General features: G+C 38.9%; 3 protein-coding genes across 3 annotated transcripts in view; 2 read left to right on the top strand and 1 right to left on the bottom strand.

The window, feature by feature from the left end:
• LOC116219792 (zinc finger protein 208-like) overlaps positions 1-22667 on the bottom strand; it is a 154649-nt gene that overhangs the window by 114544 nt on the left and 17438 nt on the right. The gene's annotated exons all lie outside the window — the stretch shown is intronic.
• LOC116219799 (zinc finger protein 239-like) lies at positions 794-2527 on the top strand. Its single transcript, XM_031563739.2, has one exon. The coding sequence runs from the start codon at positions 1148-1150 to the stop codon at positions 2135-2137; it is 990 nt and encodes a 329-aa protein (XP_031419599.1). The 5' UTR covers positions 794-1147; the 3' UTR covers positions 2138-2527.
• Positions 12417-22072, top strand: LOC105897965 (zinc finger protein OZF-like). The gene is made up of 4 exons (XM_042703807.1): positions 12417-12577; positions 12991-13807; positions 13865-14223; positions 21984-22072. Exons 1-4 carry the CDS (start codon positions 12487-12489, stop codon positions 22070-22072), a joined length of 1356 nt encoding a protein of 451 aa, XP_042559741.1. The 5' UTR covers positions 12417-12486.

The following is a 22667-nucleotide window of genomic DNA, read 5'->3' as shown; positions in this document are numbered from 1 at the left end:
AGTCTAATGGAATTTTAGTTCAATCGTAGCATGCCTGTAGGTAGCCTACTGCAGTGCGCGTCACGCGTGTGTGTGTGTGTGTGTTGCGCACTCGTTGTTTTTTTTTTCATGGGTGCTTGGTTCGTGTGTAGCTTTAACTTCATTTTGGGGGGCTTATGGCCTCTTATCGTTGAATTTGAATATAATGTATTTGGTAAATGGACAGATCATTAAACCCATTTTATGCATGGATTTGTGTAGGCCTACTGTGTGTGAGAGATTCTAATGAATGCTGAATGCTACTGGCCTAGGCCTACATTTTGTTCGCACATTAGGGGCTATGATGACTGAATACATTTATTATATAGGCTAATATGTGTTGTTCACAATAGAGGTTGCCATTGGTTACTTTTTTTTTGTTATATTGTATTGCACTGCAAAATATTAATAACAGGGGGGGCCCCAATCAGTTCTTTGCAGATTCTCACTGTGTCCTTGCATCAAAGGATAGTGTGACCAATTTTCTTTTTTCAAAACAGATCTGAAGTCAGAAATGTCCGGATTTACTGAACCTTCACAACTGCCGACTTCAGTGAAGAAGGAGATAAAAAAAGAGGAATTTGATGATTTCCTACAAGAGTATCTGTCTACATTTAAGACAGTGGAAGAAAAGCCTGGACTGGATTATGAATGCAAGACCGAAATGTACACGTCTAGCATCATGACCTTGAAAGAAGAAAAGTATTCACCAATGGAAATCAAAGATGAAGAAGAATTTGATTCAAGAGAGTATGGTGACTTTGACTCTTCACCTACAAGTAAGTTTCTTGTTTATTGTAATGTGTTGTGTATATTTACAATACTTGAATTTTAGAGAATGGCTAACTCGTGCTTCACAATGTGAGACTTATTCAGAGAACAGAGATACTGTGGGAATACCTTACTTAGGAGATACTATCTACAGTCTGTTACATTCAAAAGAGAGAAAGTTTCTGCCATAATTTTTTCTGAAGCTGTGTAATTCATGTGTATGTATCTCTGTTGACATTTACATTTAGTCTCTAGGTGGACACTTTTATCCTAGGTCACTTCCAAGAGACTTTATAGCAATTCTCGCAAATAACCAATATATATATATATATATAGTATGAATATTTTTTAAAGGTGTATGTTTGCCTTTATTGTTGAAATTATGTACCAGATAGAGGAGAAGAGAGAATATATGGCTGAGAAATTATTTTCTAATATTATAGAGGACGTTCAAAGGATCCAATCTAACCAAAGAAGCAAAACTGAGCAAAACAGAAAGAAAGAGAGACGTCACAAACGCCCCCAGTGCAGAAAGACTTCATACCAGGAATTACATCAGGTACAGGACACGAGGGGGAGACAACATGAATGCTCCCAGTGTTTTAAAACATTTGCTAGACGTTTCAATCTTGCAATTCATCAACAAATACACACAGGAGAAAAACCCCATCAGTGCAGTACATGTGGGAGGGCCTTTACCCAATTGGCTACTCTCAAGAAACACGAGAGGATCCATACTGGGGAAAAGCCACACCAGTGCAGTACATGTGGGAAGTCCTTTGGTAGAATGACTAATCTCAAGAAACACCAGATGATCCATACTGGGGAAAAGCCGCACCACTGCTCTACATGTGGGAAGGCCTTTAGTCAATTGTCTGACCTAAAGACACACCAGAGGATCCATACTGGGGAAAAGCCTTATCAGTGCAATGCATGTGGGAAGGCCTTTAATCGAATGACTCATCTCAAGATTCACCAAATGATCCATACTGGGGAAAAGACCCATCAGTGTCCTCAGTGTGGAAAGGCCTTCAGTCAAATGTCTACTCTCAAGAAACACCAAATGATCCATACTGGGGAAAAGCCACACCAGTGTAGCACATGTGGGAAGGCGTTTAGTCAATTGTCTAACCTCAATACACACCAGAGGATCCATACTGGGGAAAAGCCGTATCAATGTACTTCATGTGGAAAGTATTTCAGGGAAAGCTCCAACCTATCCAAACATCAGAGGATCCATACTGGTGAAAAGCCACATCCGTGTTCTCAGTGTGGAAAGACCTTTAGTAGAATGGCTGATCTCAAGAGACACCAGAGGATCCATTCAAATGATGTGCTGCCCTGCTAATACTTGATGGAGTATCACTTACTGACATTTTTTTTTTGATTAGCTGAGTTTAAAACAACATTTGATGTACAAGATGAGGTGTTATTGTGTCATATTTGAACCGGTATTGGGGTAGAAATTGAAACATAACTTGTTAGGGTACAATGTGGAAAGGCCTTTAGACAAATGTTTAATCTCAAGAGACATCAGAGGATCCATTCAAATGATGTGCTGTCCTGCTAATACATGATGGAGTATCACCTACTGAAATATTTCTTGATTAGCTTAGTTTCAAACAACGTTTGATGTACAAGATAAAGTATTATTTTATCATATTTAAAACGTATGATGGAGTAGAGATTGAAACATAAACTGCTAGGGTACATGAATTCAATAAAAGAAAAACTTGAAGTGAGTGTTTTTCAAGTATGTTTGTGTGGTGGGGATTTGTGTCTGTGTGGGTGTACAATATATAATCAACAAGCAGTAGTTGGCGCAAAAAAAAGTAGTGTTTGTGAAAGCTTCCTAGACTCATGGTCTAAACAACACCTAATATGAAGGCTCTGGGCTCATCAACAGCTCATAGATCTGTTAGTGTCAGAGGGGGGAGGGGAGGGGAGGGGGAGACTAAATGTCTCTCCATTCCTTATTATAGAGAACTCTGTATTTCATCTGTTAAAACATTCTCATTTCAAATATGGAAAAGAGTCAGAGGGAACTGTTGTATTGTTGACAGAGAAGCGTGCAAGTCATATTTATCCTGAAAAGATAGAGACTTCACAAGTATGGATACAATTAAAAAAGGAACTCACTTCCTCAGATATTGACATTTACCTGTGTGCCATCTATTTAACTCTCCTTTCAAAATCAGAAATTATAATCCATCATAAATATAATTACTTTATACCCCCATATGACTCAGCAATTATAATCCATAATAGATAGAATAACTATATACCCCTGTATGTTTTCTGCACCTTTAATACTAAATAAGTATTTCTTTTTTGGAAACATTGAAAGAAAATCAAATTGTCCCAATGGGTACAAATACCAGCGAAACAGCTGTAGAGGTAATACAGTTAACAACAATTTAGAGAAAAAGAAGCTGTTCTGCAATATTAATAAGAGAATTATGCCATTTCTTCTGGAAAATAAGGTCCTCAGTTGTTTTCAGATTGGTCTCATGCCAGACCATATAACCACGATCATATTTAAATGGTACTAACACTTGTAGATAGTTATGTACACAATAGCAATTCAGGCGAAATATTTTAATTAAATGGAATAGGAGGGGGAAATGTACATCAACAATAAGTGCTGTTTAAAGAAGAACATGCTACTTTAGACAGACCAAATGAGTTTGACAAGGATGTTGGTCTCAGTCAAACAATATTTAACTATTTAAATATAAATGAATTGGCAACATCCGTTTAAAAATGGTGCAGGTGTCCATGAATGCTGGTGAAACTCTGTGGCTGAAAATGCACTGCAGGGGAGCACTGGAGGCAGGCACTGCTAAGACCCTGATAGCCAATGACCAGATCAGCCATAGCACTGCTAATCGCTTCATGTTGAGGATGAGTTGTTTTGTAAAACTAATGCATTTTCGACAATGGTTTTTTATTTGGAGTAAAATGTTAAGCCTGTGACGAGAAATCAGTTTTGCAATGTGGTAACACATGTCAGGCCAAGCCCCCTTGTTTTCACAAGAAAATACTATATAGAAGAATTTGATGATTTCCTACAAGAGTATTCGTCTACATGTAAGACAGTGGAAGAAAAGCCTGGACTGGAATATGAATGCAAGACTGAAACGAACACGTCACCCATCATGACCTTGAATGAAGAAAAGTATTCACCAATGGAAATAAAAAATTGAAGAGGAATTTGATTTGAGAGACTATGGTGACTTCGACTCTTCACCTACAAGTAAGTTGCTTGCTTATTGTAAAGAGTTGGGTATATTTACAATACTTGAATTTTAGAGAATGGCTAACTTGTGCTTCACAATGTCAGACCTATTTAGAGAACAGAGATACTGTGGGAATACCTTACTTATGGTATACTATCTACAGTACAACTTTACTGTAATTCACACACTCACAAGAAAATACAATATATTATACTGAAATCAATTCAAATGGTTTGCTGTAGTAGAGAAGACAAGAACTAAGTATGGATGCTTGAAATACAGTGACAGGTATTTGCTTTGTATTTGGTGTTTTTAGAGAGGTTATGAGACACTTGGAGACGTCTAAAGACACCATATGGAAACTGATGTGTAACTCTTCTAAACTTTTGCCTATCTGCTTTTTACACACACTGGAATGATGTTGTTGCATCAGGAAATTAAAGTGTTTCCTAGGCCATTGAAATCCAAGTTCTACATAACTTGGTGGAGGATGAGTTTGTGTTCCTGACAGAATGTAATACATACATTAATGACACATAGACAAATCAAAGCAATCTACTTAAAGACCACTTGAGAGCAATGACAGTAAACAGAAGTGGCAAACAGTTACTGCAGCTGTGCAAAAGTCTGGGTCTGTTCATTACTTATGGTGGAAGGAAAGGTGACTCTCTGGGTAGATTCACCTACTGCTCCCCTCTCAGCAGTAGTGTAGTAGCTCATGCAGTCACAGATCCAAGTCATATCAACTACTCTACAGTATGGCCTCAGATTCCACTCTCAGATCACAACCATGACACATTAAGTCTAAAAAAAGAGTAACAACCTTGAAACATCCTTTGAGTTGGCGTGCTGTAGCGTGTGGAAATAGCATAACAGACTGGACAAGTGAGCTAGTTAGCAGGCTAGCCAGTTAGTAGGCTATCTAGTCACTTGTCTTTATATCAAAACTGTCATTCTGTTCAAATAAGCCCAGGATTAAATATATAACATACCAGGAACAACAACAAGCCCTTACAAGGCCATCCAAGCCTTTCTTTTTAGCAAAGTAAACGACCAAACGACGCCACAGTCTGCAATTTTCAAACCGTCAGAGACAACACCAAACAATCTGATTGGCTGCTGCCGGGGAAAATCGCTCCTCATTTGCATAGGATTAAAAATTTTTCAACTTTTATCGGTCGCGTCGCCCAAAACGGTGTTCTACTTCACAATGGATTGCCTCCCGTTGAAATGCATGGGATTTAAAATATCGCATCGCTCGTTACGGTGTCATGGGTTTGCACCGTAAGGCTTCAGATTCCACTCAGATCACAACCATGTCACATTAAGCCTAAAAAAGAGTAACAACCTTGAAACATCCTCTGAGATCCATTGATTGATAACCTACACAAACTAGAATTAGACAAATATAAATATAAACTACACACGAATAAACACATTTTCTGGATACCTCTGTATATTTATACAGAGCTCCAGCTCTGTAACTTGTGTGTCTGTATCGCTCTTTACTTTTAGTCTCTAGGAAGACATTCATCATATTGAACACTTTCATCCTAAATTACTTCCACATTAGGTAGAATTCTAGCAAATAGCCAGTAAATAACAAAATATGAAAATACATTCTTCAGTGTTGTAGGACTTCTATGTATCAAAAGAAGAACAGAGAGAAAATGAATCAAATCTCTAGATTACTTTCATTGCACATGCTTTTTCATCACCAACATTTTCATCAGTTCATTTTAGGATATTGTTATAATGGTTTAAATTGTTTGAAAATTATTTTTCCAATATCATAGGACAAATTCTAGCAAAAAACCAATCAATAATAATAAAAAAAGTGTGTTTTGTTAGATTTAGAATAGATAGAGGAGAAGTAATAGTTCTTTGGCAAGAATCTTCTGAAAATTCTATAAGAATGGCAAGAACCTTCTGAAAATTCTATATTAGCACTGGCAAGAACCAAGCAGACTGCTCGTAAATCCAGTGGTGACAACGCCCCAAGTGTTACGTGCACGGCTCACATGCATGAAACATAAAGGGGAGGCCAAGGCCCCAAGGAAGCAGCTGGCTACATACAGTAAGTGTTCGAGCCATTGGTGGCGTGAAGAAGCCTCACCGTTAAAGGCCTGATGGTGAAGTTCCCTTTTTCTGTCACCTTTTAGTATGGAAGATGGGCCAATGCCACACACGCACGCCATCGCTTGTAATGTAATGCTGATGAGTTAGTGATCAGTTTCATAGGCTTGTAATGTAATGTGGATGGGTTAGTTGCCAAAGGCTTTTAATGAAATGTGGATGGGTTAGTGGCTAAAGGCTTGTAAGTCTCGGTTAGTTTTCTTTGATGAAGTTTAACGTAGTTTTCTGCTTCATTTCTCTTTTTATCCTTATAATAGTAACCTTATGAAGACATTGTGGAGTTTTTTCTATCGATATTGTGTATTTCATGTATAATCCCCCTTCCTTCTGAGACTCGAGACAATTTCAGTTGCTATATGAATCAAATTTAATTTAATTAATTTACAGTATTTGCTGATGCAATATAGCATACACTGCATGTATCTGGGCTAGCTAGCAGTACAATGGGCATATGTTGTGCAAAAAGTAGACACGTTAGCCAAACCAACATTTTAAACTGAACTTTGAATTGGACTTTTATTTTGACACTCCTAACCGCCTTCAATGTCTCTTATTGTCGGCAGCTCCAAGGAACTTTCATCACAAACAACGTGCTTGGAACCCGGGAACAAAACACACAGATGTTTACGGTGGTTAGAGTAGAAAGCGTTCCTATTAATGAGTTCTAGGCAGGATTATAGTTCTTTAAAATCATAATGCAGCTGTTGCCCGTGTAAAAGAAACCAAAGACCACTGCAGAAGTTGTCCGACAGTGAGCATTGAGGCTATGACCCCGACTGACCGACGCCTAACATACGTTTCTCTGGAGCTCCCGTTTTCTAGGTAAGCCGAGCAGCCTTGTGATGCCAAATGTATAACTCGGGCATATCTGGTGTGTGTGAAGTTTGCGATAGGGGCTCATATGCCTCTCCCTTGTACGTCGCTTTGAACATAAGCGTCTGCTAAATGACTACATGTAAATATGAGCCAAAAATAGTTGATTAACTCACGTAAATAAACTTGTCGATGTATGAAGTTTGTATCCTTTAATATAGAGCGTGGTCTTTAAATCTGAAAGCATTTTCGTTCATTTCACGTCATGATTTTGTACTGGTTGGTGAATTTTGGTAACGTTATTGCATATCAATCAGAGAGAGAGACAGATAGCGAGAGCGAGCAGAAGAGGAAGAGCGCGAGAACTTAAACTGAAACACCGGACATTTCTGCAAGCAACAGTGTATTTGAGTGCTAGAACTTAAAATGAAACACGAGACATTTTTGCAAGCAACAGTGTATTTGAGTGCTAGAACTTAAAATGAAACACGAGACATTTCTGCAAGCAACAGTGTATTTGAGTGCATACAAACTGTTTTGAGCAGGAGCAGAGCGATTTTGCACCAAGCAGGGGCTATTTGAGAGAAAGGGCAGCTTTTGATGAAAAAACATTACAAAATCTGAACCTGAAATGATCATGTACAGATGTGTGATTTGGGTAGGATGGTGATTAAATTAAGCCCGTACAGATGTTGGGTAGGATGGTGATTACATTAACCCCGTACAGATGTTCGATTTGGGTAGGATGGTGACTACATTTAGCCCGTTCAGATGTATGATTTGGGAAGGATGGTGATTACATTAAGCCCATAAGGATGTTGGGTAGGATGGTGATTACATTAACCCCGTACAGATGTCTGATTTGGGTAGGATGAGGACTACATTAAGCCCATATGGATTTGTTCAAATATGCTTTTTGTAAAATATTTCTTTTTTTTCACTTTAACATTTTTTTTGTCTGACTTGTGTGATATTGTACAGACCATCCATTTGTCCCTGGTTATCTTTTGTCAGATTTAAGGGTGTTTTTTAGTTTTTTTGTCTTTGTTTCTGTGTGTGTCTTTGTGGTGTTTGGGCATGTTGCTAATATTTTACTTGCATTACAGAAATGTCCTGCTGGGTTTCCATTGCAAAATACAGATGAGGTCTACAATGTCAGGATCTACTGAACCATCACAACTACTCATGTCAGTGAAGAATATAAAAGAAGAAGAATCTGATCATTTCCTACAAGAGTATTTGTTTGAAATTCAGACAGTGGAAGAAAAGCCTGAACTGGAACATGACTGTAAGACTGAGACGCACGCATCACCAACCTTGACCTGTAAAGAAGAAAGTTCTTCTCTGATGGAAATTAAAGAGGAACCAGATTTAAGAGAATGTGGTGATGACGATTCTTCTACAAGTAAGTTGCTGACTAGTTGGTTAAGTAGAATTCAGATCAAATTAATTCTAAATTTCTAAGTACTGAATGGTTAGCGAATGGTTCTTGTGCTTTACTCAGCAAAATATGAGTCTCATGGAGGGATGTCTGTTTCATTGTGAATAGAGATACTATGGAAATACCTTAGTCATGGGACACTATCTGCAGTCTGTTTCATTGTGAATGGAGATATTATGGAAATACCTTAGTCATGGGACACTATCTGCAGTCTGTTAGATTTTAAAGAGAGAAAGGGTCTGCTGTCATTCTGTCTTCTGCTGTTTCAATTTACATTTTCAATTCTAGCAAATAATAAATATGATTAAAATTATATAATCTGAAATAAAATGTCTGAAAAAGTTCAGTGTTATAGGAGAGAACAGAGTGGATCCCTTAACCAAGATGTGCTGTCTGTTACATTGGAAAGATACTGTAGAGGGAGACAGACAGACAGACAGACAGACAGACTGACAGACTGATGGACAGACAGACAGACAGACAGACAGACAGACCGATGGGCAGATAGACAGACATACAGACAGACTGATGGGCAGACAGATTGATTGGCAGACAGACAGATGTGCAGACAGACTTTCTTCTGTTAAACATTTTAATGTCAAATCTGGAAGAGAGTCCGAGGGAACTGTTGTATTGTTGACAGAAAAACGTGCAAGTCATATTTATCCTGAACAGAAAGGGACATCACATGTATGGATTAAGTTAAAAAAGGAACTCACTTCCTCAGATCTTCACATTTACCTGTGTGCCATCAATATGACTCCCCTTTCAAATACTACGATCAGAAATGATGATCCATAAAATATACAGTATAATTACTATATACCCTTGTATGAGTCTGAATTTATACAGTTCCTATCTAAAGGCGCAGTCCTGATAATGGGAGACATGAATGGCAGGGAATTGAGAGAGAATCAGATTATATTGATTCAAATGTGAATACATTCATTCATGACACATAGATAAATCAAAGCAAACAGAAGTGGCAGTTACTGCAGCTGTGGGGAAAAAAAATGAAAATAGAACATACACATTTCTGTATTTAAAAACCTCTACTGCGAACATAAATGAAATCCTGCTCAAGAACCATTGATTGATGAATTACAGAAATCAAAGATGAAGAATTTGATTCAAGAGAATATGGTGACTTCGACTCTTCACCTACAAGTAAGTTTTTTGCCTATTGTAGAGGGTTGTATATATTTAGAATACTTGAATTTTAGAGAATGGATAACTCCTGCTTCACAATGTGAGACCTATTCAATGAACAGAAATACTGTATATTTTAGTCATGGGATAATATTTGCAGTCTGTTACATTCAAAAGACAGAAAGTGTCTGCCATAATTTTTCTCTAACTCTGTTAGACTTTTATACTAAGTCACTTCTAATTGAATTTTAGCAAATGGCCAATATATACAGTACCAGTCAAAAGTTTTGTCTTTACTTTTATTATTTTCTACATAGTAGATTAATACTGAAGACATTTAAACTAGAAAATAATCAAAGTAAAGAAAAGAACTTCTCAAAAAAATGAGAAGGTGTGTCCAAACTTTTGACTGGTACTCTAATAAATGGTATAAATATGTCAAAAGATACATGTTTTCTGGTATTGTAAAAAAAATTACAGAGGAGAGAGATGTTGTTGATTTTTTGTTTTTATTATATTACAGGAGACGTTCAAAGGATCCAATCTAACAAAAGAGGGAACACTGAGCAAAAAAGGAACAAAGAGAGACGTCACAAACGCCCCCATTGCAGAAAGACTTCATACCAGGAATTACATCAGCGACTGGACACCAGGGAGAAACAAAATGAATGCTCCCAGTGTTTCAAAACATTTGCTAGACGTTCCGATCTTGCAATCCATCAAAGAATACACACAGGAGAAAAGCCCCATCAGTGCAGTGCATGTGGGAAGGCCTTTAGTCAAATGTCTAATCTCAAGATACACCAGAGGATCCATACTGGGGAAAAGCCCCATCAGTGCAGTACATGTGGGAAGGCCTTTAATCAATTGTCTAACCTCAGGAAACACCAGAGGATCCATACTGGGGAAAAGCCGTATCAATGTACTTCATGTGGAAAGTATTTCAGGGATAGCTCCAACCTATCCAAACATCAGTTTACACATACAGGAGAAAAGCCATATCAGTGTTCTCAGTATGGAAAGACCTCTAATAGAATGGCTGATCTCAAGAGACACCAGAGAATCCATTCAAATGATGTGCTTCCCTGCTAATACATGATGGAGTATCTCCTAACTGAAATTGTTTTTGATTAGCTGAGTTTTCAATAGTATTTGATGTACAAGATGAAGTATTATTTGATCATATTTGAATAGTGTGTTGGGGTAGATATTGAAACATAAATTGTTAGGGTACATGAATTGAATAAAACAAAAGCTTGAAGCAAGTATTTTCTCAAGTATGGTTGTGTGGTGGGGAATTGTGTGTGTGTGTGGGTGTACATTATATAATCGACAAGCAGCAATTAGTGCTTCTACAAAAAAAAGTATTGTTTGTGCAAGCTTCCTAGACTCATGGCCTTAACGTCACCTCATCTGAAGGCTCTGGGCTCATCAACAGCTCATAGATCTGTTAGTGTCAGAGGGGGGAGGGGAGGGGAGGGGGAACAAAATGTCTCTCCATTCCTTATTATATAGAACTCTGTAGTTCATCTGTTAAACATTCTCGTGTTAAATATGGAAGAGAGTCCGAGGGAACTGTTGTTTTGTTGACAGAAAAGCGTGCAAGTCATATTTATTCTGAACAGAAAGGGACTTCACGTATGGATAAAGTTAAAAAAAGGAACTCACTTCCTCAGATCTTCGCATTTACCTGTGTGCCATCTATATGACTCCCCTTTCAAATACTACGATCAGAAATTATAATCCATAATAACTATGATAACTATATACCTCTGTATGAGTCAGAAATAATACAGTTCCAATCTGAAGGCCCAGTCTTGGTTATGGGAGACATGAATGGAAAGAGAACTGACAGAGAATCAGATTATATGAATTCAAATGGGAATACATACATTAATCACACAGAGATGTATCAAATGGGAATACATACATTGATGACGCACAGATTAATCAAAGCAAACAACTTTAAACCACTTGAGAGCAATGACGGTATTGTTAACAGAAATAGCAAACAGTTACTGCAGCTCTGTAAAAGCCTTGGTCTGTTCGTTACTTATGGTGGAAGGAAAGGTGACTCTCTGGGTAGATTGACCTACTGCTCCCCCCTCTGCAGTAATGTAGTAGCTAATGCAGTCACAGATCCAAGTCATATCAACTACTCTACAGTAAGGCCTCAGAATCCACTCTCAGAACACAGCCACATCACATTAAGCTATAAACAGATATCCTCTGAAACAGGTAAACAAACTCTATCCTCTCCAAACTCAATTTCTGTCTCTGTCAATATGAGAATGAACCTCATAGATATATTTTGAAAATATGAAATACACATTTTATGTTTTTGAAAGCCTCTACAGGGGGTAAAATGAGATCCTGCTCAAGAACCATTGATTGATAAATTACACAAACTAAAATCAAATATAAACTACAAACAAATAAACAAATAATCTGTATGATACCACTATGTCAGGATGAAGCATTACATCTACAAAATATAAAATTGGACAAAAGCGTGTCAGACATTTGTGTGCAATGAGGACGAAGTATGATGAAAATGCACTTCAGGGTAGTTCTGGAGGCAGGCCCTGCTAAGGCCCTGATGGCCATTGATCAGTTCAGACATAGCACTTCTAATAGCTTCATGTTGAGGATGAGTTGTATTGTAAAACCTTTGCATTTTGTTCTTTCTTTGCAGATTCTCACTGTGTCCTTGCATCAAAGGAGAGTGTGACCAATTTTCTTTTTTTCAAAACAGAACTGAAGTCAGAAATGTCTAGATTTACTGAACCTTCACAACTGCCCACTTCAGTGAAGAAGGAGATAAAAGAAGAAGAATTGGATGATTTCCTACAAGAGTATCTGTCTACATTTAAAACAGTGGAAGAAAAGCCTGAACTGGAATATGAATGCAAGACTGAGATGTACACGTCACCCACCATGACCGCGAAAGAAGAAAACTATTCACCAATGGAAAACAAAGATGAAGAAGAATTTGATCCAAGAGAATATGGTGACTTTGACTCTTCACCTACTTGCTTGCTTATGGTACAGGGTTGTGCATATTTACAATACTTGAATTCTAGAGAATGGCTTACTTGTTCTTCATGTTGTGAGATCTATTCAGAGAACAGAGATACTGTGGGAATACCTTACTTATGGGATATTATCTGCAGTTTGTTAAATTCAAAAGAGTGTCTGCCACAATTTTCTCTCCAGCTCTTTAATTCATGTGTGTGTATCTCTGTTTACATTTACATTTAATCTCTAGGTAGACACTTTTATACTAAGTAATTTCCAAGTGACGTGCAATTTTAGCAAATGACCAAGTACAAATATATCAAAATATATACTGTATGTTTACTGGTATTGTAGAAATTACGTAGGAGAGAGATGTTGTTGAAACTTTTTTTTCGAATATTACAGGAGACGTTCAAAAGATCCAATCTAACAAAAGAGGGAACACTGAGCGAAAAAGGAACAAAGAGAGATGTCACAAACGCCCCCAGTGCAGAAAGACTTCATACCAGGAATTACATCAGCGACTGGACACCAGGGAGAAAAAACATGAATGTGCCCTATGTTTCAAAACATTTGCTAGACGTTTCGATCTTGCAAGTCATCAAAGAATACACACAGGAGAAAAGCCCCATCAGTGCAGTACATGTGGGAAGGCCTTTAGTCACATATCTAATCTCAAGACACACCAGAGGATCCATACTGGGGAGAAGCCACACCAGTGCAGTACATGTGGGAAGGCCTTCAGTGGTATCTCTACTCTCAAGACACACCAGAGGATCCATACTAAGGAGAAGCCACACCAGTGCAGTACATGTGGGAAATCCTTTAGTTCAATGTCTAATCTCAAGACACACCAGAGGATCCATTCTGGGGAAAAGCCACATCATTGCACTATATGTGGGAAATCCTTTAATCAATTGTCTGCTCTCAAGACACACCAGATTACACATACTGGGGAAAAGCCACACCAGTGCAGTACATGTGGGAAGGCCTTTAGTCGAATGTCTAGTCTCAAGGAACACCAGAGGATCCATACTGGGGAAAAGCCACACCAGTGCAGTACATGTGGGAAGGCCTTTAGTCACTTGTCTACTCTCAAGACACACCAGATTACACATACTGGGGAAAAGCCACACCAGTGCAGTACATGTGGGAAGGCCTTTAGTCAATTGTCTACTCTCAAGACACACCAGAGGATCCATATTGGAGAAAAGCCCCATCAGTGCAGTACATGTGGGAAGAGCTTTAATCGAATCTCTAGTCTCAAGATACACCAGAGCATCCATACTGGGGAAAAGCCTTATCAGTGCAATGCATGTGGGAAGGCCTTTAATCGAATGACTCATCTCAAGGATCACCAAATGATCCATACTGGGGAAAAGCCCTATCAGTGTTCTCATTGTGGAAAGGCCTTCAGTCAAATGACAAATCTCAAGACACACCAGAGGATCCATACTGGGGAAAAGCCACACCAGTGCAGTACATGTGGGCAGGCCTTTACTTTCATGTCTGCTCTCAAGAGACACCAGATGATTTTCCATACTGGAGAAAAGCCATATACTACATGTGGAAAGTATTTCAGGAGTAGCTCTGACCTCACCCAACATCAGATTATACATTACAGAAATGTCCTGCTGGGTTACCATTGCAAAAGACAGCTGAGGTCTACAATGTCAGGATCTACTGAACCATCACAACTACTCATGTCAGTGAAGAATATAAAAGAAGAAGAATCTGATAATTTCCTACAAGAGTATTTGTTTGAAATTCAGACAGTGGAAGAAAAGCCTGAACTGGAACATGACTGTAAGACTGAGACGCACACATCACCAACCTTGACCTGCAAAAAAGACAATTCTTCTCTGATGGAAATTAAAGAGAAAGAAGAATCTGATAATTTCCTTCAAGAGTATCTGTTTGAAATTCAGACAGTGGAAGAAAAGCCAGAACTGGAACATGACTGGAAGACTGAGACGCGCACATCACCAACCTTGACCTGCAAAGAAGAAAATTCTTCTCTGATGGAAATTAAAGAGGAACCAGATTTAAGAGAATGTGGTGATGACGATTATTCTACAAGTAAGTTGCTGACTAGTTGGTTAAGTAGAATTCAGATCAAATTAATTCCAATTTTTCGTTTACATTTTCTAAACACTGAATTGTTAGCGAATGGTTCTTGTGCTTTACTCAGCAAAATATGAGTCTCATGGAGGGATGTCTGTTTCATTGTGAATAGAGATACTATGGCAATACCTTAGTCATGGGACACTATCTGCAGTGTGCAAATAATAAATATAATTAAAATTATATTATCAGAAATAAAATGTCTGAAAAAGTTCAGTGAATCCCTTTACCAATATATGCTGTCTGTTACATTTGAAAGATACTGTAGAGGGAGACAGACAGACAGACAGACAGACAGATGGGCAGACAGATGGGCAGTGAGACAGACAGATGGGCAGTGAGACAGACAGACAGACTTTCTTCTGTTAAACATTCTCATGTCAAATGTGGAAGAGAGTCCGAGGGAACTGTTGAGAATATGGTGACTTCTACTTTTCACCTACAGTACAAGTAAGTTGCTTGCTTATCGTAGAGGGTTGTGTACATTTACAATACTTGAATTATAGAGAATGTTTAACTCCTGCTTCACAATGTGAGACTTATTCAATGAACAGAAATACTGTATATTTTAGTTATGGGATAATATTTGCAGTCTGTTACATTCAAAATACAGAAAGTGACGTCACCCACCATGACCGCGAAAGAAGAAAAGTATTCACCAATGGAAAACAAAGATGAAGAAGAATTTGATTCAAGAGAATATAGTGACATTGACTCCTCACCTACAAGTACGTTGCTTGCTTATGGTACAGGGTTGTGTATATTTGAATTTTATACAATGGCAAACTTGTGATTTTCAATTTGAGACCTATTCAGAGGACAGAGATACCGTGGGGATACCTTACTTATGGGATATTGTCTGCAGTTTCTTAAATTCAAAAGAGTGTCTGCCACAATTTTTTCTCCAGCTCTTTAATTCAAGTGTGTGTATCTCTGTTTACATTTACATTTAGTCTCTAGGTAGACACTTTTATACTAAGTCACTTCCAAGTGACGTGCAACTTTAGCAAATGACCCAGTATAAATATATGAAAAGATATATGTTTCTTATATATGAATCTCTACTCTCAAGACACACCAGAGGATCCATACTGGAGAAAAGCCCCATCAGTGCAGTACATGTGGGAAGGGCTACAATCGAATGTCTAGTCTCAGGGAACACCAGAGGATCCATACTGGGGAAAAGCCATACCATTGCAGTACATGCGGGAAGGCCTTTAGTCAATTGTCTGCTCTCAAGACACACCAGAGGATCCATACAGGAGAAAAGCCCCATCAGTGCAGTACATGTGGGAAGGCCTTCAGTGGAATGTCTACTCTCAAGACACACCAGAGGATCCATACCTTAACCAAATCTCAGATCTCAAGAGACACCAGAGGATCCATTCAAATTTTGTGCTGCCCTGCTAATACATGATGGAGTATCACTTACTGTTTTAAAACACACATGATGTACATGATGAAGCATTATTTCTTCGTATATGAAACCTGTCTTGGGGTAGACATTGAAATATCAATTGAATAAAAAAAAACCTTGAATTCAGTGTGAGTGTGTGTGTGGGGGGGCATGAGTGTTTGGGTGTACAATATGTATTCGACAAACAGCAGTTAGTGCTTGTACAAGAAAAAGTAGTGTATGTGCAAGCTTTTCTGTATCTCTGTTTACATTTAGTCTGTAGGTCAGGGCCCCGTTCGTCGTAAGGGCTGAAGCTAGGTTAATCAATTGTCCCGTTAGCCCGTTAACATTAGCGAGCTGATTGAGGACACAGGATATATCGGCTCGTCAAAGGCCAGTCCGCATCCAAATCACGTGGTTAATTCCAACCAGGCTAAACTTATCAGGGCAATTGCGCGTGCACGTCCTACTTCAAAAGGCAGGAAAGGTCGATCACCAAAACCATGATTTTTTTAATGGTACAATGGTTCTAAACTCAAAGAAAAATCCTCCTTTTTTCTCCGCTGGCGAGCAGGAGATGATCATGAACGCTTTAAGAAGAATACAAGACCATAATCATGGCAAAATCCAACACCACCGCCGCTGCGAGAGCAAGACAAGAAACTGTCTATCGACATGATATCTATGTACAGTAAGTACAGTTTGACTTTGTTGCAGTGAGTAGTGCTATCGGTTAGTAGTTTTAAGGTTGCTATAGTTCGATTCTCCTCACCTCCATACAGCGGCGTAACAATGACTTGACGGGCCCGAGTGCAGTTCCCTATCCGACATATCGTCATACTAATTTAGTGAGTGTTGGATTCAGCAAGGTGCAGGGAAATCTACTTATGATGTAGGCTACACTACACATTAAGGGCTGCTACAATATGTTTCAATGAAAGCACCAATGAACACAGTATTTCATCGATCAAACTGATTTTGGAGAAATAGTGTATAATGAGCAGATAGACAACACATGGGAAAACATTAATACAACTTCTTCAGGGGGTAATCAAACATTGTAAATTACGAACATTTGCATGGATTTGTGGGAACAGCCACTCTACAACGTATCCACAGTCAGCGCCTCGTCTGCTGCAATCAATAACAAAAAAAAACGTCCTCAATATCACTTAGGCCTATGCGCAAAGTAACTTATTTTTTTATGACATTGAAGCGAAGAAATACATTTCAAGTAGCATAAGGCGTATGAAAAAAAAAAATTAACATGCATGACGTTTAGAATGGCATCCTACGAGCCTTGCATTGAGCAAAATCCTCATTCATTTCAGAAATGTTCAACTCCCTGGCTCGGATGCTTTCGATGGACAGGGTAGCTAATCCACTCAGTCTCTCCTGCCCCATGCTGCTCCTTAAGTGGGTCTTAATCATCTTTAGTTTAGAAAATGATCTACGGAAAATGGCTACGGTCACAGGTACGGTAAGAAACAATAGCAGAGCTGTGCACACCTCGTCAAATGCTGATGTAGCCGAGTGGTTATCAACAATCAGCATTTTTGCTATCTGTTGCACTGATGACTGCTGAGAGATCGCTGCTTTAAAGCAGGACCTGAATGATAGAAGTTGCGCTGGAAACGTGGGCGCAATGTCCCTGTCATAGTGGTCCGACAAAACGTTTGCCTTTCCAAACAGCTCATCATCTCTTGCGAGTTGAAGGGTACTGGGGTGTAAAGCATCAAAGACATGACAGGTTGCTCGCATACTACTGAATCTTTGGGAAAGCTGGCTGTCAACACGCAATGCAACACAACACAACAAGATGGGAAACAATCGCAACATGTGTGGGTGGGCTATAGAATCTTTGACAACAATATTACCCAGACATCCTTGCTATTTATCGATGGCAATATTACTTAATACAAACGAGATTTGTTTCATTCAGCAAAAGGCAAATGAGGCTAAATTAATAATTTGCTGTTAAGACTGACTTGTTAAAATGTTTATTGGGCAGGTGATAGCTCATAATTATGAATAACTGACACAATAATTGAGAAATGTTTGCGAATTGATCGGACTGGATCATATGTAAATATATCGACGTTTAGAACGGTGCATGGGACCCGGTCGGTTCTTCAATGTTAAAGCAGATGGATTGGCCGATAATGTTGTCCCATTTCTTCGATGAGATCGAGGCCCCCTTTCGCCACGGGCCCTAGTGCTGTTGCACTCCCTGCACTCCCTATAGTTACGCCACTGCCTCCATACTAAGTGTAGTTTTACATTTCCTTGTAAGTCGCTTTGAATAAAAGCGTCTGCTAAATGACTAAATGTATTAATAAGAAATTCAATAAATTGAAGCAGTGAAAAGAAATTGTGTGTATTATCATTATCATGCGTCCACCTTAATCATTTTCTACAATAATGATATGCTATGGTGTACTAATAACACTGTCATATAATTATGAGTGCTTTGTTCTCCGCATCGCCGACACTACAAAAATGTACCACTCGCAAAAAAGCGCAAGACAGTCAATGTTCGACTGTGGTGTTTGCCATAAATGGGTCGAGAAGGTCTTGTAAATAAATTATTCCTTGTCGGCTGAATCTGTAGCGCTCATACAAGAACTCATCATGATTGAATAATGGATCTTGGCGATCGCGAAGACCACTCTTCCTATGAAGCGCCAATCTAACTAATATCGCTCCTTGGTCAATGGGATCCCTTCTTTTTCCGGGGGTGTGGCAAGCTTATCCAGCTACACTTAAGTTAGCCTGCTCTGGAGCAGGCTAGAGCTAATTGATATGTTGCTATAGTGATTTATCGAAAGTTGCTTCCACAAATCAAAAAGAGGGGCGTTTTTTATCGTAGCCTGAAAATTAGCTCGCTAAATCGCTTAGCGAGCTACGACGAATAGGGCCTAGGAGTCTCAAACTCAAATTACCCGGGGGCCGATGAGCGTCCAGTCTGGTCATTGGGGGGCCAGATTTTTTTTATCTGTTTGCTTGCCTATCAAAATACTGTAGATACCACTTTTGAGTTGGCAAATCTACCATGTGTGATCAGTGGTACAATGGTTAGTGTTGTTGAATAACAAGTAGCTGACCTGAGTTTCAATTCCAGGGCAATGCCAGATGCTCTTTGGATAAAGGTGTTTGTTAAAGTTGCTCTTTAGGATCACTTTGTCCCATTGATAGCCCTTGACTGACATATACAGCAGTAACAGTGGGATAATGTCTTCATCGACAACTACATCTCTATTTGTCCTTCATACATACACATTTCAAAGCAAATGCTGTACTGCACCACGTTTGTATAGTTGGTAACAAGGCTGCAAACAAACAAAACAAAGCAGAAAACTGAAAAAAGTTTCAGCAAAAATCTGAATCATTTTATTTTATAAAATAAATGTATTATTCCTAGGAGCAACTTCAATGACAGACCAGCATGCTCCATTGCGTCACACAGTTGCTCTAATACATCATTGGCTGTGGTACGGCCTTGCATTGTTTTTACACAAAGTAATTCCTCTGTCACTTCAAACTGGTTGTTATCACCGCGGGAAAAAATTGCGACCAAAGATTAAATAGTTCTTCACGCAGATAGATCTTTAAAGTTCCAGGTGTTGCTTAGCAACGCATTATTTGCTGACTTCAATTCAGTTTCCATTACATTAAATGACTGGACTACTTGCGCAATGATATGCATGAGATTGCAAATGGCAGCAGTAAACGTTGGGGTGGCCCATTTAAATCAATGGAACTTTTTTTTTTTTTTTAATCAATGGAACTTTTAGCAAAATTCTGAGGAGCCTGCGGGCCGGATGAAATCGCGTGGGGGGGCGGAATTGGCCCGTGGGCCTGAGTTTGAGACCCCTGCTCTAGGTAGACACTTATCCTATTGAACTTTGTTGTAATTTCATTTAATATTTTACACGGTTAACATTTTCAGTTTTTTTACAAAAAGGAGAGATTATTTAATTAGTATAATTAGTAAAAAAGTCTCATTGAGGATTAGTTAAGTGAGTTTGAAAATAGGTCATTCACATAACTAAAAAACCTCAAACAAAACCATATGAGTTAACACACAGTGTGTAGTCAATTGCTTAAAGGAAAATAAGGAGCGCCCAAATTAAAGGAGATTCAATAACATTACAGGCACGTCTCGACTAGGAGTCACTGCAATAACATTACAGGCACGTCTCCACTAGGAGTCACTGCAATAACATTAAAGGCACATCTCGACTAGGAGTTACTGCAATAACATTACAGGCACGTCTCGACTAGGGGGCTTTGCAATAACATTACAGGCATGTCTCCACTAAGGGGGGGGGGCTGCAATAACATTAGAGGCACGTCTCCACTAGGGGGCGCTGCAATGGTATATGAAATACAGACCGCTTTAGCCACTTAGCCACGACCCCGATTTTCTTTCGTTCCAATTCTTGGATTTAGGATTTCCCTCCCTTTGTAGAAACCTGTTGAATGGATACATTTGGTCTAGGAAGTCCTAATGGTTTTGTTGTCAATTTATCTTCATTAGTACGCCGGCTGCATTGAGAGCTCTGTTTTGTGAAAAAAATGGATTTAACATGGGAGTCAATGGGAGAGGTCTGGGGCGATTTTCATTTCGCCCCAAATCGCCCCAGAAGGGGCGCGGCCAATTGAAGCACGACTTTAGGCTGACTGAACGACTGTTACCTGATTCGACAATGACATACAGAGGCAGATCAGACGGTCTAGTGGTAGAATCCGACAGAAAAAAAATTATTACATTTAAATTTACATGTCATTTACGCGACTTACAAGGATATTGCATTTATACATCAGGAGGTTTTTTTTTCTTTTTGTCCCCTAGGCAGTGCATCGCCCCAATCGCCCTTATGGACAAGCTGCCCCTGATCCCAAAATGTGTACAGTTATGTACACTAAACATTCTAACACTTACAATTATGTACATTATTCTGATTTTAAATCAGAATTTTCCTGTTTTAATTGAAACATTTGATTTTTAGGAAAACATTTTACATTATGAAATATGTCTTTATGTGAGTCAGTGTATCTTTGCATTTAATCCTTTTTAAAATAATTAAAAATGTTGGCGCAGTGACAAAGCTGAAGATGGTTATCAATCATCATTTATAGCGCTTCTCCAAGTACTTGAAGTCGCTTTACAGAGTCCAGTTATCATTTAGACACAGTCATACTGTGTTGGTAAGCAGAATCAGCACCTACTGCCACCACCACCACCATTCATTCGATGCATGTCTTTATGATGGTGGGGGAAACCCACGCAGGCACGGGGAGAACATGTAAACTCCACACAGAAAGGTCCTGGAACGACCGGGATTTGAACCCAGGGCCTTCTTGCTGTGAGGCGCCAGTGCTAACCACTGTGCTGCCCAGAATGACAATAATGAAGGCATTGGCTTTTTTATAATGATCATTATTAATGACTACAATTATTTAAATGATTAATTAAATATAAATCTTAATTAACCACTGAGCCACCGTGTTGCATAGGATGACAACAAAGAAGGCATTGGCTTTTTTTATTGATCATTATTAATGACTACAATTATTTAAATGCAAAGCTTAATTAATAATCAGATGTGTCATGGCAGAACATATAAAAGATAGTACGCAGTATGTATAAAATATAGTCAAGGAGGAATACAAAAATACCTTTGTTCATTTCTAAATTAATTAAAAATCTAAAGTACTTCTTTATTATATTAAGTCTTGTTTTCTGAATTAAGAAGTGTTAATAATATTAAACTTCTAAAATATTTTTTTTTACTACATATTCCCTGAAATGCCCCCGCGTTTTAAAATGCTGTGTCATTACATGTTTTAAAATGCTGTGTCATTATGTGTGCAGATTTTCTAAATCATCACATTGGCCCAGGAGTGGCTAAAGGAACAGGACCAGAAGCTGCTGAGAAGAACCAGTACACCATAACCGTATAAAGAGTGGGGCAGAGAACATCACTACAGCGAGACAGAAATCACCATGACAGCAACCGCCTCATCTGCACTACAGCGAGACAGAATTCACCATGACGGCAACCGCGTCTACCCATCCGCACTACAGCAAGTCAGAGTTCACCATGACCGCAACCACCTCTACCAATCCGCGCAACAGCGAGACAGAGATCACCATGACAGCAACCGCCTCTACCCTTCCTCTCTTCTCCTCTCTCCCTCTATTCCTCTCGTCTCCTCTCCTCTCCTCTCTTCCTCTCCTCTTTTTCTTTCTCCTCTCCTCTCCACTGTAACTAGTAACTGAGTAGGTGGCAGAGATTCATCCTGCCACATAAACATATGTACAAGCATTCTGTAAATCACAACATCTTCTAAATAAATAAAATGTTATTGTTTATTATTATTATCATTATTATTATTATGCCCTTCTTTGCGTTCTCAGGGTTGTGATGAAAAGTTTGGGCAGGCCACAGGGGATTTTCAGATTTTCAATCGGGCCACATCGTTCCTAAGTTTGGGAATGGCTACCATGAATTCTGTTTTCTGTACAGCTTTCTACAGGGTCATGATTATGCCACCC

The sequence above is a fragment of the Clupea harengus genome, chromosome 26 (genome assembly GCF_900700415.2).
Source record: "Clupea harengus chromosome 26, Ch_v2.0.2, whole genome shotgun sequence".
Taxonomy (NCBI): Eukaryota; Metazoa; Chordata; class Actinopteri; order Clupeiformes; family Clupeidae; genus Clupea; species Clupea harengus.
This window is presented reverse-complemented; position numbering and strand designations above follow the sequence as displayed.